Genomic DNA, 16,189 nt, shown 5'->3' on the forward strand with positions numbered 1-16,189 from the left:
TGTTAAAAATAATTTCAAATGAATAATACTTTAAAAAACAATTATTATCATAATCCTAAACAATATCACGGTTATCACAGTTCAAAACAATAGCTACATCTGCTAGTTTGCTTTCACTTTCGTTTTCAAAACAAAATAGCATCGAAATATTGTTATTTTATTACTCCGAAGCATCCTACAGAATAACATCTCCTCAATTATTTTGCAATATCAAATATGCATGCTTTACTCCAATTTCTGGATTGATACATATTCTAGCACATCCCGCATACATTAGATGCACCAACTTTGCTGATACATATATGAAGGAGTGCGTGCATGTCTGTATTTCAAGTAAATGAAAACAAAAATCCACAATTTGATTTGACGAAAAATGGAGTTCTGCCAACACATTTGACAACATCGAAGCTTTTCATATAGAAAAAAAGCTGTAAGACTTCCATGACCAAGATAGCATTTGCCTATTATTCCTCTATCAAGTAAACAAACAGCATCACAAACACCATTAAACCTGCAAATACTTTATGGCAGTTTGAACATCTTTGTCCCCTCTGCCACTGCAGTTAAGAACCACCTTTGTTCCATCTGGGAGAGTGGGGCAGAGATTCTCCAAATACGCCAGTGCATGTGATGTCTCCAAAGCAGGGATTATGCCCTCTAATCGTGATAATCTCTTGAATGCTGCACTTGAAGATTAAAAAACTAGTTAACAAGAGAGAAAGGACATGTTATAATTTTGTTGCATCACATGACAAGAAACCCAGTAATGCTGAGAAAGTATAGTTTACATAGAGAATCAGAAAGCATTAATGAAAATCGATGATGTGAAATCTTGAAAGCCTGGAAATGGAGCAAACAATAAATCTTAATAGGATTTCCATACCATCCAAAGCTTCTTCATCTGTGACGCTATAGTATTCAGCACGTCCTTTATCTTTCAAGAAGCTGTGCTCGGGTCCAACTCCAGGGTAGTCCAACCTATGCAAAACAATGATATTGTATAAGCACAGGGAAGAATGTGATAGTACGAAACAAATAAAAGCAATAAAAAGAGTCGACTAGAAGTCTTACCCTGCACTAATAGAATGAGGCTCAATTATTTGTCCATCTTCATCTTGTAACAAATAGCTCATAGCTCCATGCAACACCCCCACTTCTCCTTTGGTCAGAGTGGCAGCATGCTTGCCACTATCTACTCCTAAACCCGCAGCCTCCACGCCAATCAACCTAACATCCTTGTCCTTAATGAAATCATCAAAGAGTCCCATTGCGTTTGAACCACCACCAACACATGCAACCAGCACATCTGGCTTCCCACCCCATTTTTCCAGTGCCTGTTTTCTTGTTTCTATACCAATAACCCTATGGAACTCTCGCACCATCATGGGAAAAGGATGTGGCCCTGCAACAGATCCCAGAATATAATGGGTTGTCTCCACGTTAGTCACCCAATCTCGTATAGCTTCTGATGTAGCATCTTTCAAGGTTGCAGTGCCAGAATGAACTCCTCTCACTTCAGCCCCAAGAAGACGCATCCTGAAAACATTAAGCGATTGTCTTTCCATATCTTGTGCGCCCATATAAACAACACATGGAAAACCGAACCGTGCACAAACGGTAGCAGTTGCAACTCCATGCTGACCAGCTCCAGTTTCAGCAATTATCCGCTGCTTTCCCAAACGCTTTGCTAGCAAGACTTGGCCAATAGCATTATTAATCTTATGAGCACCTGTGTGGTTTAAATCTTCCCTCTTGAGATAAATATGAGGCCCTTCACCATTAGGACGCTTATAATGCTCTGTAAGCCGCTCAGCAAAATAAAGAGGGTTTTCCCTTCCAACATAATCTTTCAATATCCCATCTAGTTCTTTCTGCAATATAAAAATATTCATTCCATAAATTTTATTCAATTAATAGAAATATTCTGGCATCATTGCATTACATCCTTAGTCCTCACTCAAACCAAAATTTGTCAAAACATGTTCCATCCAAATTCAGTATTTTGAAAAACACTTCAAGATTCCGAATGTTTATACACTAGAAACGCTAAATAATTGCTTCAAATTTGTAATTCTTTACTTTATTATATACATAATAGGCACCGAAAATGAAATAAACATTCTTTTCCAGATAACTTAAGTAAGCCCACAAATGCAATATATAGAGAAAGGCCAATGTATGTGTAGGTAGGCAGAGATACCTTAAATTCAGGGTCATCTTTTAAGGAATGGAAAGCAGATTCAAGCTCAGTGAGTGCATGGATAAGGGTTTCAGGTACATATTTCCCGCCAAATTTACCAAACCGGCCAAAAGAATCGGGTCGTTGCCATTGGGCCGGGTCAGAATCCACCACGTCCTCCATTTTAACCACAGCCTCTCGGGCCAAAGTGCAAGAAATTGCCAACCTTGAAGGTGCGCGAGATGCTGTAAATTTGGAAAATTTGAAGGGTAACTGCGAAGAAGAGTAGGGTTTGAGGAAAGAGGAAGATTGAGATTTGGTGATGGTTGCAGCGGTGGACGCTGCTGCTGCTGTGGTTATGGATGCGGCGGTGGTGGTGGTAGCTGCCATTAGGATTTGATTGATTTTTTTTTATGGATTTATGTCACTTTGTAGTTTGATTTGAGGGATGTTTTTATAGTTTGAACATGAGTACGTACACGTGGGATTTGTTTGGTTAGTGGACAAGACAACTTGCAGGATTGCAGAATGCTGGTGATGTGGAAGATTGTGGACGATGTATTTTTTTTTATTTATTTCTTTAAAATACTGCCTCAAAAAAATTGAGGAGTGCTAGACAGATTTGATTTATTAATATTAAAAATAAAAATAATTATTTTAATATATTTTTAAGTAAAAATTATTTTTTAAAATATATATATCACAATATAAAACACATATTAAGTATTTTTTTAATTATTATAATAGAAAATAATAAAAAACTATTATTTTAATATATTTTTTAAACAAAACACATTTTTAAAATGTAGTTAAATATAATTTCAAATATAAAAACAAGTATTTTTATCAGATTTCATATGATTATTTACATTGATACTTGATTCCAAAATATCCAATTCCATAATGTTTTAATTAATATTTAACTCTTAATAAAGTGGATCTAATTAGTAATTTTTATAGTTGATGATGAGGCTTGTTTTTTTTTAAATTAATATTTTATAATCACTACGCTATTTATTAAAATATTCAGAAGTGGAAGTGTTAAAATGTTTAATAAATATTTAAGGTCGGTAAGGATTTTTTTTTTTAATTGATATATTAAGGTCATATTTGTTTTTGTTTTTCAAAAGGGTTTTAAAAAAATTTAAAATTTAAAATTTTTTATTTTAAATTAATATTTTTAGATGCGTTGATATCAAAAATAATTTTAAAAAAAAATTATTAGATGTTGGATAATAATATAAGAAATATTATAACTTATCAATCAGATTAGACTTCAAAAGATACTAATAATTAAAATTATAGTGAATTGATTACATTTTGCTCTTTGGTCAACCTTTCCTTCTGGATTTATATTAATCTTCTTTTATTAAAAAAAATGAAAAAAAAAATCATTTTTATCCAAACATTTAGTAATAGATGGGATAAATCTTATTCAAGGAAATTAGGAAATTGGAGGATGGAGAAGATTTGTATTCTAATTAAAGTGATATGCAATTCAGTGCATCTTTCTCTAATTCGTATTGAAATTTCTTAATTTGGTTAGACAAGGATTTTGGTGTGCGTGGTAGGCAGAAGTTAGTACGGTTTTTCGAGTTTGATAATATGTTACAGAGTGTTTTTTAAATATAATTTTTAATTAAAAATATATTAAAATTTTCTTTAAAAAAAAGTATAAGTTGATGTTTTTCTTTTTAAAAAAATATGTTTTATATTTTTTTTATTGAGTTATTTTAATCTCAGGATCTAGATTATGGATTTGGCTGAATATTCCAGATTGGCTCAGCCCTGATTACCAAATTTATAGATTTGTCATGCTAACTCAAATTAACCATGATTTTTTTATGTATTTTTTATCCTATTTTATTTTTCTATTTTTAATGAGTTGTTAATTAAGATGCATCCATTGTCTCCTTTTGAAAAAATATTTATTTCTCAGGTTATCTTGATCATTTTTCTTATTAAATTTGATCTATTTATTATCATTTCCTATTGTTTTCCTCTAATAAAAAAAATCAACTTATTTAACATAATCAAATCTAGAAGTCAAGCCACAAAAGTTTCTCTTTTAAAAACATACTTACAGCACTTGAATATAATTAGCATATTAGCTCACGCTTCGTAGCGGGTCAATAAATTTTTTTTTCAAATGTAAAAAAATATATAAAGAGTATAGAGAATATATTTAGTGTCTTGGGTTTGGTAATCAAGCCAGAAAATAATCTTAGATCTAGCTGCAAAGATGAACTCAATAGCATTGGGTCTGGCGGAAAAACCAACCCAATAACATTGAGTATGGTTGTCAAATCAGACCCAATAGCATTGGATATAACGGTCAAGAAGTTCAAAAGTTACTAGCAACCAGACTCAATGCTATTAGGTCCTGCTGGGCAGCAGAATCCAATACTATTGGATCATGCCAAAAGCTGCTGGGTCTGGCTGAGCAGCCAAACCCAGCACCAATTGGAAGCGATTTGGGTCTGGCTGTCCAGCCAGACCCAGCAGCTTTTGAAAGCGATTTGGGTATAACTGTCCAGCCAGACCTAAGAGTTTTTGACACAAAAAATAAAAAAAATAACACTGCCAACACGAACACTTCCAACAATATCTTTTAATTAAAAAAACAACGAAGATAACACCTTCATAGCAATATAACAGTTTTTAGCATAAAAAATAGAAAAAATAGCACTCCCAACAGCAATACTTTCAACAATATCTTTTGATTAAAATACAGCAAAGATAACTACTTCATAGCACTATAATATCATCTACAATACAATCATTCTATATTTATAGTATAGTACACAATATAATAAATTTATATGCACAGTATTTTTTCCACAGGATAATTTTTAAGAAAAAAATAGTATGGCTCCATGATAAAACGCGGGCAGAGAGCCTAGTTGACTTCTAATTAAAGTGATATGCAATTCAATGCATCTTTCCCCGGTGCATATGCACTGTGGGATGAACAATTGAAATTTCTGAATTTGATCAGACAAGGAGTTTGGCTAGAAAAAAGAAAACATGGCTCGCCGTTGCCCATTTCAAGGCCAAGTGGGTAGGTATTTTGTCTTCACCCATTTTTTATTTCCCATTGATAAGGCTAACGTGGCTTGCCGTTCTCCATTTCAAGGATATAGGATTTCTACAGTCTAGACTTTCTTTATTTTTAATCATATTTTTTTTAATATTTAACATTATTTTTAATGAAAATGCCATTGTTTTATAATTTTTTATATATATAAGTCAGCCAATAAAACAAGACAACAACATCTAATGGCACAATCCAGCTTAGAGATGAGCTCCACCTTTCCTTTCTTTTCTTTTGTTGCAAATTACATTTGGGATAGCATGTGCCGTGCTTTTACACAATTACGTCCCATTTAGTCCCAAACCTACATCCTAATTCTTAATTGAATCCCTAACTTATAAATTCTATCAATTAGGTCCCAAATATATTAGAAAATTCTCAATCAAGTTTCCTACCAAAATCTCTTCAAATTAATCTCATTTTGACACTTTAGTGCATAAATATATATATGCATTGGAAATAAACTATTAAAAGAACACGATTTAGAAATAGAGAAAACATTTTGAGACCTAATTGATTAAATTTATAGATTTGGCATGCAATTGAGATTGAATAAATAGGTTTGGTACTAAATTTAGGTCTTCCTTATTTCTTAGTAGGAGTGACAGCTTGGGATTAACGATGAAAGCCCATTGAAGCAGATATATCGGCAATGAAAAAGGTAGGCCTAGCTTAAGCAGAATCCATGAAACCCAGGTCCAGGCCCAGATTCATGGCCCATGTAAAATAAACAAACACTTCGGCATCCGTTATCAATAGCCATTTTCTGCTCACAGATTGGATTCCCATTTTGGGCCTCTAGCCCGTTAATGTAATTCAATCCTTCTTCTTTTCATCAAGATGCAATTAAGTTTTGTTTTTTTTCCATTTTATTTCAAGAAATAGAAAGGGAAAAATTAAAAATATTGATGAAAAAATAATAAATGTTTTGAAATAAATAATATTAAATCATGCATGATGGTTTTTGAAACTAAAAAGACTATTTAATTCATTTTGTAAAACTAGAGGGACTACTTTATAATTTACTTAGAAAATATGTGACCTTTAGTCTTGATATTACCGTAAAACCATGTTCTATATTATTCTTAAATATATGTTTAATATCCATGGAAAGTGTTAAGGGATTAACATTTACGTTTTTCTTCAATTTAACATCCAAACTTTTCTTCTCTTTTTTCCTTAAACATTAAATTTATTTACCGTGAATATGTTGTTATTAGGGGTGAGTAAAAAAACCAAAAAACCAAAAAAACTGAGAAAACCGGAAAAAAAAATAACCGAAAAAACCGAACCGTGAAAAAAAACCGATTAAACCGATTAAAATTTTGAAAACACTAACCGGTTCGGTTCGGTTTCGGTTTTATAAGCTTAAAACCAAAAAAACCGAACCGAACCCAAACTTAAAAAACGAGTCAAACCGGTAAAAAACTGAGCCAAACTGAAAAAATCAAACCGAACCGAAAATGATCACCCCTAGTTGTTATTCTCACCATAATAATTGCTAGCTTTTCTTTATAACATTTTTTATTAACCAAAATAATCTATCTTTATATTTCTATTTAGTGTTATAATTGAAGTTTAGAATAAAAAAATCACAAAAAAAAACTTATCTAAACCTAACAAACTATAAGAAAAAAAATATTAGATTAATATTTAAACGACAAGCTAAAAAACAAATGCATTTACAAGTGATTTTATTCAACAAATATTATGAGATTTTTCCCCAAATTTTCAACTTCTTGTCCACCTCTCCCAAAATCTCCGCCTCTCTCTTTCAACAAGACAAGGACTAAATTGAAACTAAGATGGATTTCAGAGACTCAAATGAAACACCTCGTATTTCTTCACTCATTCCATGTATAAAGACATGAGAGGACTGGTTCGTAAGTTAAGTAGTATTTTTTAGAGCAAACTTCAAAAATAGTCCCTACTAGTTTGCATGCTCAAGCTATGCTTTGGGGGATCAAAAAAATTTCTAATATAAAAAAAAATATTTAGTTCTTAGAGAAATCTTTAGCATTGTTATTAAACCTGAAAATATATTTATTTTAATTTTTTTTATCAATATAAATTCTCATTGCAAAATAAAGTTATTAGGTGTATTTAATAAAATAAATTAAGAATTGTATGTTTTAATAAACTTCTTCATTTGAATGCTCTCACTCCTTAACTTCTTTTGGTTGAAAATTCTTATTGTCCCTTTGGGTGTAAATTTATTGACTAAACCAAAAATTGAGAAAAAGATGAGGATTTGTAATCTAATGTTGCATGTAGCTTTTCAATTCTTTTTATTTAATTATAGAATAATAGTTTTTCTTATAAAAAAAATATAAGTCATTTTAAATAATTACAAAACATATATTTCTGAAGTGTAAAACTATATTTTTTTATTAATGTATTTCTTGTTCATCTTAGTGAACACAATGTTTTAAATTAAAATAATTGTTTTCATTAAAAAAATATTTTATGATTGTTAAAGTAAGTTGAAAAAAATAAAATATTATGTCCATATTTTATATGTGATTGAAAGCTAAAACAATCATAAATGTGTTAAAAGCATGTACAAACTTTATTTAAAAATTTAAAAAACAAACAAAAATGAATAAAATTTTTACGGGCAATTTATTATTAGTATTATTATTTTCATATTAGATACATAATAATTGAGAAAATAATAAAAACTCAAATATAATTTATAATATTATTTAAAAACCATGTTAAAATTAAAGAGTAAATGAATTAATATGATATTTTTTTTAGTGCATAAAAAAAAAACTTAAAAGGGCTAGGCCCTAATAGCAAACGTGTAAGGGCTTGCAGGCTAGGGGCGCACACCTAGTCTTAATTTTTTTTATTAATATGTCATCCATCTTATATTCTTGTGTTTGAAAAAAATTAAACTGGACAACGTGTCATTTATTGAGGGGAATTATGTGTCATCTGTTTATCTAGATTCCAGCAACCCAAATGACCAGAAACCAAGCAGAAACTTGCATTTTATTTTTTGAACTAAATAACTTGTTTTACTTGCAAACACATGAAAAACAAATTACACAACTCAACAAACCCATTTGTGTTCTTAAAGTTGCTAAAATCAGTCTAGAAAAAAATCAACTCGAGACTCCAAATATTTCCAAGCCTCGGTCTATTTTTTTAGGCAATTTGAATATTAATAACAACCACCGTCAAATTTTATTTATCAAATGGAATATTTAGACACCAAATTTAATTATTTTTTTGCCTAACAATTAACCACTTTCTCTCCATGTTTTACATTTTAGTATTTTTTTATTTAGTTATTATACCATAATTGCAATACCAATTCCATCTAATTACGCCATCGAAGAATGTAATTGAATGAAATTTTTTTTTGAAAATGAAAGCAAAACGAAACAATTGCTTTATTGCTTGATAATGGAGTACCTTCAAATAGCCCAATTTTTTTAAATGTTTTAAATAATTAAATAGTTTAGTTTCACCTTTGCCACCAAACATTATCTAGTATCAATTCATTCTTAAACTTTTATAAATTTTCAATTAAAAGCTTTAAGCTCTTCATTTGTATTTTAATTTCAAATTTCACTTTTATCAACAAGAATTAATTAAAGGAGGGGAAATCATTGTTTCCCTCTTTACATATTATTGTTTTATTTATTTATTTATCTCATCATTTAACAATTAAATTTTATTATTTAACAATCATTATTAGAGATTTAATTTTATAATTTGTTTTGATTTTTTTATGAGATTATTCCATTATCATGACCCGAGTCATGAGTTTAATAAATTAAACCAACTATGTTGATTTTTTTATCCTTTTTTATTCTATTTTATTTTATTTTATTTTATCTTTTAACAATTGATTGAGAATTATGATTTATTATTATTTTTGATTTATTTTATATAAGGTTATTTGGTTTTATAATCCAGGTCACGGACTTGATGAGTTAACTTGGTTGACTTGGGTTATTTTTTTGAATCTCTTTTGAAATATTTCTTTTTCAATTTCATCCATCAATATTGAGTAGATTAGAAATTAGACTTTATAATTTGTTTCAATTTACTTTTTTATGAGGTTATTTTGGTTTAATGACTCATGTCATGAGTTTGGCCGGTTAACCCGAGTTGACCTAGGTCTTTTTTTTATTTTTTTAATTAAAATTTTTAAAATTTCATCATTTAATATGGGGTTGATTTAGAATCAGGGTTCATAATTTAATTCGATTTACTTTCTATAAGGCTATCCTAATCTTATGACTCAAGTTGCAAATTTGAAAGGATACCTCAGACTAACCAAAATCAATTCAATATATTGCTATTTTATTATTTTTTTAAAAGATATCATTTTGAATTTTTCTGAATTAAACTATGTTTTTATTGATCGTTCATGTTGTTTTAGGATCTATAAAGTTGATCAGATTACATCGTATTAATTCCACTTAATTTATTCTTTTCTATTAGAAAACATGTTAGCAATGTTTGAATATTTTTTTATACGTTCAAACAGAATTTGATCTGATCCGCAACGTAACATAAATAAATAATTAAAAAAATATTTTATGAAAAGCTAGCCTTTTTCTTTTTATTAAGTGATTTTAACAAGAATTCTAATTAAGAAATCAAAACAATTTAAAGGTAAAATTAATATAAAAACAGTTTGAATGTAAATTTTTTACCCATTAGTCAGAGAATATATTTTAAGTTTTCCTTTTCTTAAGACCACACCCATGGTTACAAGACCGTTCTCAAGGCTTGGGCCAACTCAAAGTAGATCATGGATTAATTTATAGATTAGTTGATTAATTTAATATTTTTATTAAACTAATATGATTTTATTTTTTAAAAAATAAAATGATGTAGTTTTTATAAAAAAAATCTGGTTTAAAATGAAACCCAGCTTATTACAGGGTTAACTGATCGGACCGGTCCGGATTTTATAACAATGGCCGAACCGGGCAAGAGGGGAAAGAAATAATCAGAAAAAAGAAAACCCTATCTTCACTTTCTCTGGAACGTTACAGTCGACTATTAGCTGTCAAGTGTTAGCTAAGTTCTTGCTTTTGATTTCTTCCCTCAAAATCTTAGGGTTTAAGTGAGGTTTATTATTATTATTACTATCATCAGTGTCCATTGGAATTGAAAAATCAGTGGCAATGGGGCGCAATTTATCCCAATCTCCACACAGGGATCGACATAGAAGCTCTCATAGAGATAGAGATGCTTCCCCAGTGAGAGAGAAACAACAACAACAACAACAACGCTCTAGCCGCAGTAATAATAATAATAAATCTCCCAGGAAGCGGGAGATGTCTCCTCCTCTATCTCCTCCAGCAAGACACAAGAGCTCGCAAAAGGACCGCTCCCCAGTTGAAAAAGAGAGAAATTCAAATCGCGGGAGGTCTCCTTCGCCAAGAACGAAAAGATTAAGGAGATCCCAAGATGAGAAAGAGGGTGCAAAAATGAGAGATAGAGAGGTTGACAGGAATCACGACAAAAAGGGAAGCGAGAAGGGTGGCACACGAAGGGAAAGAGAGGGTGAGAGAGAAGATTATGAAAGGAGTCTTGGAAAGGGAGGCGATAAGGGTTTGCAAAGGGAGGGAGAAGCTGAGAGGAATCGTAGAGAAAGAGGAGAGAGGGAAGTTGGGAAGGAGAGAAGGTCAGAGAGGGATGAGATTGAAGGGAAGTCTTCTTCTAGAGGAAGACATAAGGGGCGGTCTACTTCACCATTGGAATCAGACCGTCGCAACAGGAGCAAGCATGGGTCTCGATCGCCGCTGCCTCAAACAGAGAGAGACCGCAATGAGGTGTCTGGTGATATTCACCCCTAACAACACTTTGGTCTAAACATCTTTTTTTTTCTTTTTCTTATTAAATTATCTTATTATTGTGTTGTTTGTGGTTAAAAATTGTCTGCTTCACAATGTTGCTGATGAATGTAGGCTAATTTGTGTTGTTTTTCTGTTTGCAATTCGATAAAATTTCAAACTAAATGTGATTTGTGTATTTGGATTTTGATAAATTCTTTTTTCCTTTTTGTGTAATTGTTTTTGTTTGATTCAAACGTTTGTATATGTTTTCATGAAGTTGTGGAAACTTGGTAGTATTAAAAGCTGATAACCTTTACAAACAACCCCATTCAATTCCCATTGTTAACTTACTGGTTGCACTTTGCATATGAATTTCAAATCATTAACTTTAACATAAATCTCATCAAGAAACCCCACCAAACCCCTTAATCTCTCATTATAACCATAAAATCTCCTCTTTTGCCCCTTCTCCTAACTGCTTTCACACTGTAATGATAATCCATAGCAAAAACCAAACAAGTAGCCACTAGCCAGAAACAATATAATTAACAAAATCCCAACCCTAGAAGTTGCTAGAGTACAAAGAATCCCAATGGAAACCTATGGAATGTTTTGCTAGAAAATTAAGGCCCCGAATCATTTTGGCCTGAAGTCTACAATCTTTTCCTTGAACAGAAAATGTCTTGTGGATTATGTCTATCTTTTAAGATTTCAAACTTTGTTGAATCTTTGGAATTGCTTTTTTTGAAAAGATTCTCGAATGAAACGCTGATTGGAAAAACTAATTATTTCAGGGGACAAACTCAAGGGGAGCTGAACAAAGGTAGGCTGCTTCTTAAGCTTTTCCTTTTCTCATGTTTGGACTGGAACATTGGTAACGTGCCTCTACCATGGAAATGCTATTTAGAAACACCTAAATAATAATAATAATAAATTGTCCTACTTAAATTTGCTTGGGCAGGAATAGTGATGATGACAATTATGATGATTCTGTGGCTAAGATGAAGGCTGCTGAGGAGGCTTTGGAAGTCAAGAAGAAGGTAGGAACAGCTTGTGTGGTTGCTTTACTTCCCTGTGCTTAATGCTCCTTATTTAGTTTGTAAACATACTTTTGTTTGGCTAAGAAATAGATCTTCATTGTGTCTAGCTAATGACCTTAGTATTGATCATTATCTTTACAAATTGCAGCAAGAACCTTCTTTTGAGCTATCTGGAAAGCTTGCTGCCGAAACCAATAGAGTTAGAGGTGGGTGATATGTACATTGCTTTTAGTTTCACTGAAGAGAATTTCCTTTTTTTTCTTATCACTAATAATTCTGCTGAACCTCTCTCTCACCTCTTTTATACAAATCTGGTGGCAAGCTAAAAGTTGTTTGGCATCTTTGGTTAGTTGGTTTAGATATAGAGGTATTTTTGTCGTGCAATTGCTTTACACATTTTGACATAAATGTATCATTTTTCTGTCAGTTTAGTTGAATCCATGTAGAGTTACTCAGTTATTTTGTCATTTGAAAAATAATTGGGGAAGTTTAACAGCATTTGGGAGGCAAGAAAGAAAACAGTAGATTCCCTGAAGTGGCATTATAGGCTATACCTTTTCAATTACATCCGTATGAGAGGAAGAATTTGGCACGGGCACTTGAGGCTTCTTGATTGATGGTGGATTTGATCTCCATAAGCAGTTTTACAAATTGGGCCAAAACATGTTCTGTTTTTGTTTTCTTTCTTTCTTTGGTTCGTGCCTGATGTGAAAAAGCTTTACCAACACATGCTGTGTGTAGTTTCCTTTTTCATATTCACTTATGCTAATTGGTTTTTTTCATTTTCTAGGTGTTACATTGCTGTTCACCGAGCCCCCAGATGCTAAGAAACCTAATGTAAGATGGCGACTTTATGTTTTTAAGGGTGGTGAGGCTCTGAATGGTAAGTCCTGCATATGACATGTTGTATATGTATATGTTTCTGGGAGACCTGGAAATCCATAAATCAGACATCATCCATTGCCTTCCCAAATCATGCATTTTTACTGTCATCAAATTAAAATGTGTCTGGCTTGCTTTGATGCTGGGTTATCAGACTGTATAGTTGAAACAAATTTATATATAGTAGCTGCAAAATCTTAGTAGAATTCAGGGTTACATTTCAATACATGTGTAAGATGCCAGGATACAGGTCGGGAGTGGACCTTTTGGTTAAGTCTTGAAGCTTTCACTTCTTAAGGGGAGATTTTAAATATTTTTTGAAGTCTTGTGAAGAACTTACATGACTTCTTTTGTTTTCCTGACAATTTCTTTCCCTGCTTCTCAAGGACAGAACTGTACTTTATTATGAGGGGGCCACCAAAGTCGTAGAAATTTTAAATTTTAGTCCTTCAAATTTGAAGATTTTTAGTTCTACTCCTCCATTTAAGGCTTATTTAATAGGAATACATGTTTTGCACCCCCAAGCAATTATGTATTATTAATATGGATTTTTCTTTGTTATTTAATTTTCAAGTCTACCCTGATTGCTTTCATATTGCACCCCCTTTCCCATTCCAAAAACTCAAGTTCTGCCCCCTGCAAGCTGTCCTTGAAGAGCTCTTTAAATACTTTAATGCTCTCAAAACAAGAGTGTATAAACATTGAACAATTTAATTTTCCAATCTAAACAAAATATTTTTTTTTCCTCTGAAAAGAGTGCACAAGCCTTTAGTCCTTATCTGAAAGGAGTCAATAGTCAATTAATTTCCTTCTGTTTTTACCAGAGCTTTTCTGTACTTGGTGGTGTTGACATTGCATGTGGATTTATTTCTCTTATGGTCAGTCCTTGTTCAGGATGGAATTTCTGATTATGGAAGAAACCTGTTAACTCACCCTCTGGCTGATGTTTATGTTTCTAACAATTGTATTGGTGAACAGAACCCCTTTATATACATCGTCAGAGCTGTTACCTTTTTGGGAGAGAAAGGAGGGTGGCAGATATTCCTACAGACCATCCATCATGCAGCAAGCAACATGCTGTTATTCAATTCCGGTAGATCTAAAATTAGCAGTTTAATTTTTCTTCTTTGCTGTTTCAGGACATTTTTATGATTTCATGTTTCTGGTTGTTAGGCAAGTAGAAAAGGAGCAGCCTGATGGCATGTTAAAAAAGCAAGTAAGGTAAGAATCAGCTGTGTCATGACTATTTTCATTGATGAATGGCAATTTATCACATCTCCTAGTCAAACTTTGTATTTTCCGTATGCCATGGACAGGCCTTACGTAATGGACCTTGGAAGCACAAATAAAACTTTCATTAATGTGAGCAATCTCTCTTAATATCAAGTTAGCATAGACTGAGCTTTTCTCTTATTTATTGTTGTGATTGAATCTAAAATTTCTTCTGCATTTGCAGGATAATCCCATTGAACCTCAGCGTTATTATGAACTATTTGAAAAGGACACAATAAAATTTGGTAATAGTAGGTAGGCCTCCATTCAAAATGCAACGTCCATTTTTTATTGTATGAATCATGCTAAACTTTCTTTGCCTCTCCACTGTTATTATACTGGCTGAAGTAGGTTCTTTTTCTTTGGTATTCATACAATATATGCTTTGTCTGTGATTTGATTGTGTTCATCTCTTTGGGCATTTGGGTCTGCTTTTGCATGTTCTTCAAAAGCTATTGGGAAGTTGAGTGGCATACCATTGTCTCTGATTCTAAAAGTCGAGGCTGTGATTTTTTCAGCCCTTGAAGCTTATATATTTGATATAGCTTCAATCTAGTCTATTTTATCTTGACAATTTTTCTCCTATATAAGAGTATAATTTCTTTTCTTTTTTTCTGCTTATAGATGGAGCGCATAACTCTCATAAATTTTTGCCTTACCATTTATATATAACAAAACTCTCTTTTTTGTTAGAAGGCAAACTTTGAATATCTGAATGTTGTGCAATTTAGTAGTAGTCACGGCCTGTTTGTTTCCTGCTTTACAAAACAAAAGTCGGAAGCTAATTATGCATTAGTAAGTTGCATTTTGATGTGTGAAACACTATTTCATATAGAGATTAATTCCAGTGGCAAGTTGACATTTCGAAAAATCTGTTCTATTCTTGACCAGTATGAAATGCTTCACATTGACATGAATGTTTGTAGAATCCTGAATGAGTTTTCCCAAGCTGGTTATGCTCTGCTCATTGCAAATGATTTACATGTCCTGTTTTTTTTTTTTCAGCCGAGAATATGTACTGCTGCACGAGAACTCATCTGAATGATGTTCGTTAAGCGGCTTCTCCAGTATGATTTTCTGACATCAGCATTCTGGAGAATCAAGAACATTTTGTTTATCCATCAAATCCTTATTCTGATATGTAGGAGACCTTGTAGTAGTGCTTATTTTGCTTCATCTGGGGATCGGAGAGGTCTTGTGTCTAATGTGAGAACTCAATTGGTTTAAGCTGATGGGTTTGACACTTTCATTATGCTCGCACTTGCCTAGGCTCGAGGTCTTACTGTGGTAGTTTTTTTGCCGATTGAGGTTTGTGGCCATTCCAGTCATGTGTACTGCATAACTGGCCGTTGTATTTGATCCTTTCTTGACTAATCACATTGATGGTATGGTTATTTGTTATCTTGGTTTATTTGTTAGTCCAATATACAAGTAATGGAAAGAAAACCGACCAACTCGTAAAAAAGTAAATTGTTTGGGAATGATGTAATGGTTGTTTTTCAAAGTGTTTTTTTAATATAAAAAATATTAATTTTTTAAAAAAATTACTTTTTTTTGAAACGATGATTAAGCACAACTGCGCCTAATCAACTCTGAAGTAATAAAGAACCAGAAACATCATTTAATGAACTGTTACATTGAAGTGCTGTCTGTAAAATCATTTGCCTTTACGAACTGCAATATGCAATAATCTTCCCTCTTCTATTCTCTCTTCCAAATGCAATAATGGTCTTAGTTCTGGTATAGAATTAGTTTCTTAACAAAAGAAAGTTATGTCAACTGAAATTATGCTCTCTAATCAAACTCAATTCAGAATTCCGAATGTATAGTTATTCTTCTGAAGAAATTGACGAGCACATAATTTAAGTCTTCTTAACATAGTGGCGAGTACACTAGTATAAGTGCAGCCAAACAT

At 32.1% G+C, this 16,189-nt stretch overlaps 2 protein-coding genes across 3 annotated transcripts; one reads left to right on the top strand and one right to left on the bottom strand.

Moving 5' to 3' along the window:
• Positions 1 to 338: 338 nt before the first annotated feature.
• Positions 339 to 2,618, bottom strand: LOC18095932 (tryptophan synthase beta chain 1). Its single transcript, XM_006370597.3, has 4 exons — positions 2,201 to 2,618; positions 1,072 to 1,871; positions 884 to 978; positions 339 to 681 (listed from the first exon to the last, which is right to left on the bottom strand). The coding sequence occupies exons 1-4, from the start codon at positions 2,567 to 2,569 to the stop codon at positions 506 to 508; spliced, it is 1,440 nt and encodes a 479-aa protein (XP_006370659.2). The 5' UTR covers positions 2,570 to 2,618; the 3' UTR covers positions 339 to 505.
• A 7,637-nt stretch (positions 2,619 to 10,255) lies between these two features.
• LOC18095934 (FHA domain-containing protein DDL) lies at positions 10,256 to 15,675 on the top strand. 2 transcript variants are annotated; one of them, XM_006370599.3, is made up of 10 exons: positions 10,256 to 11,077; positions 11,875 to 11,903; positions 12,042 to 12,120; positions 12,269 to 12,326; positions 12,911 to 13,003; positions 13,981 to 14,095; positions 14,176 to 14,223; positions 14,319 to 14,364; positions 14,459 to 14,529; positions 15,280 to 15,675. In XM_006370599.3, exons 1-10 carry the CDS (start codon positions 10,427 to 10,429, stop codon positions 15,317 to 15,319), a joined length of 1,230 nt encoding a protein of 409 aa, XP_006370661.2. In that variant the 5' UTR covers positions 10,256 to 10,426; the 3' UTR covers positions 15,320 to 15,675. The 2 variants fall into 2 exon arrangements, with proteins under 2 accessions (XP_006370661.2, XP_052304209.1); XM_052448249.1 differs by having other exon boundaries at positions 10,682 to 11,084.
• Positions 15,676 to 16,189: the final 514 nt, after the last annotated feature.

This window comes from Populus trichocarpa, chromosome 1 (assembly GCF_000002775.5).
Source record: "Populus trichocarpa isolate Nisqually-1 chromosome 1, P.trichocarpa_v4.1, whole genome shotgun sequence".
Taxonomy (NCBI): Eukaryota; Viridiplantae; Streptophyta; class Magnoliopsida; order Malpighiales; family Salicaceae; genus Populus; species Populus trichocarpa.

Bases quoted from the DNA above. Each gene is read 5' to 3' on its own strand.
- LOC18095932 (XM_006370597.3), bottom strand. From the start codon at position 2,569: ATGGCAGCTACCACCACCACCGCCGCATCCATAACCACAGCAGCAGCA. The intron at 1,872-2,200 runs GTATCTCTGCCT...TTTATATTGCAG, and splicing joins AAGATGACCCTGAATTTAAG to AAAGAACTAGATGGGATATT. The intron at 682-883 runs GTATGGAAATCC...CTTCAAGTGCAG, and splicing joins AGATGAAGAAGCTTTGGATG to CATTCAAGAGATTATCACGA.
- LOC18095934 (XM_006370599.3), top strand. From the start codon at position 10,427: ATGGGGCGCAATTTATCCCAATCTCCACACAGGGATCGACATAGAAGC. The intron at 14,224-14,318 runs GTAAGAATCAGC...TGCCATGGACAG, and splicing joins ATGTTAAAAAAGCAAGTAAG to GCCTTACGTAATGGACCTTG. The intron at 14,530-15,279 runs GTAGGCCTCCAT...TTTTTTTTTCAG, and splicing joins ATAAAATTTGGTAATAGTAG to CCGAGAATATGTACTGCTGC.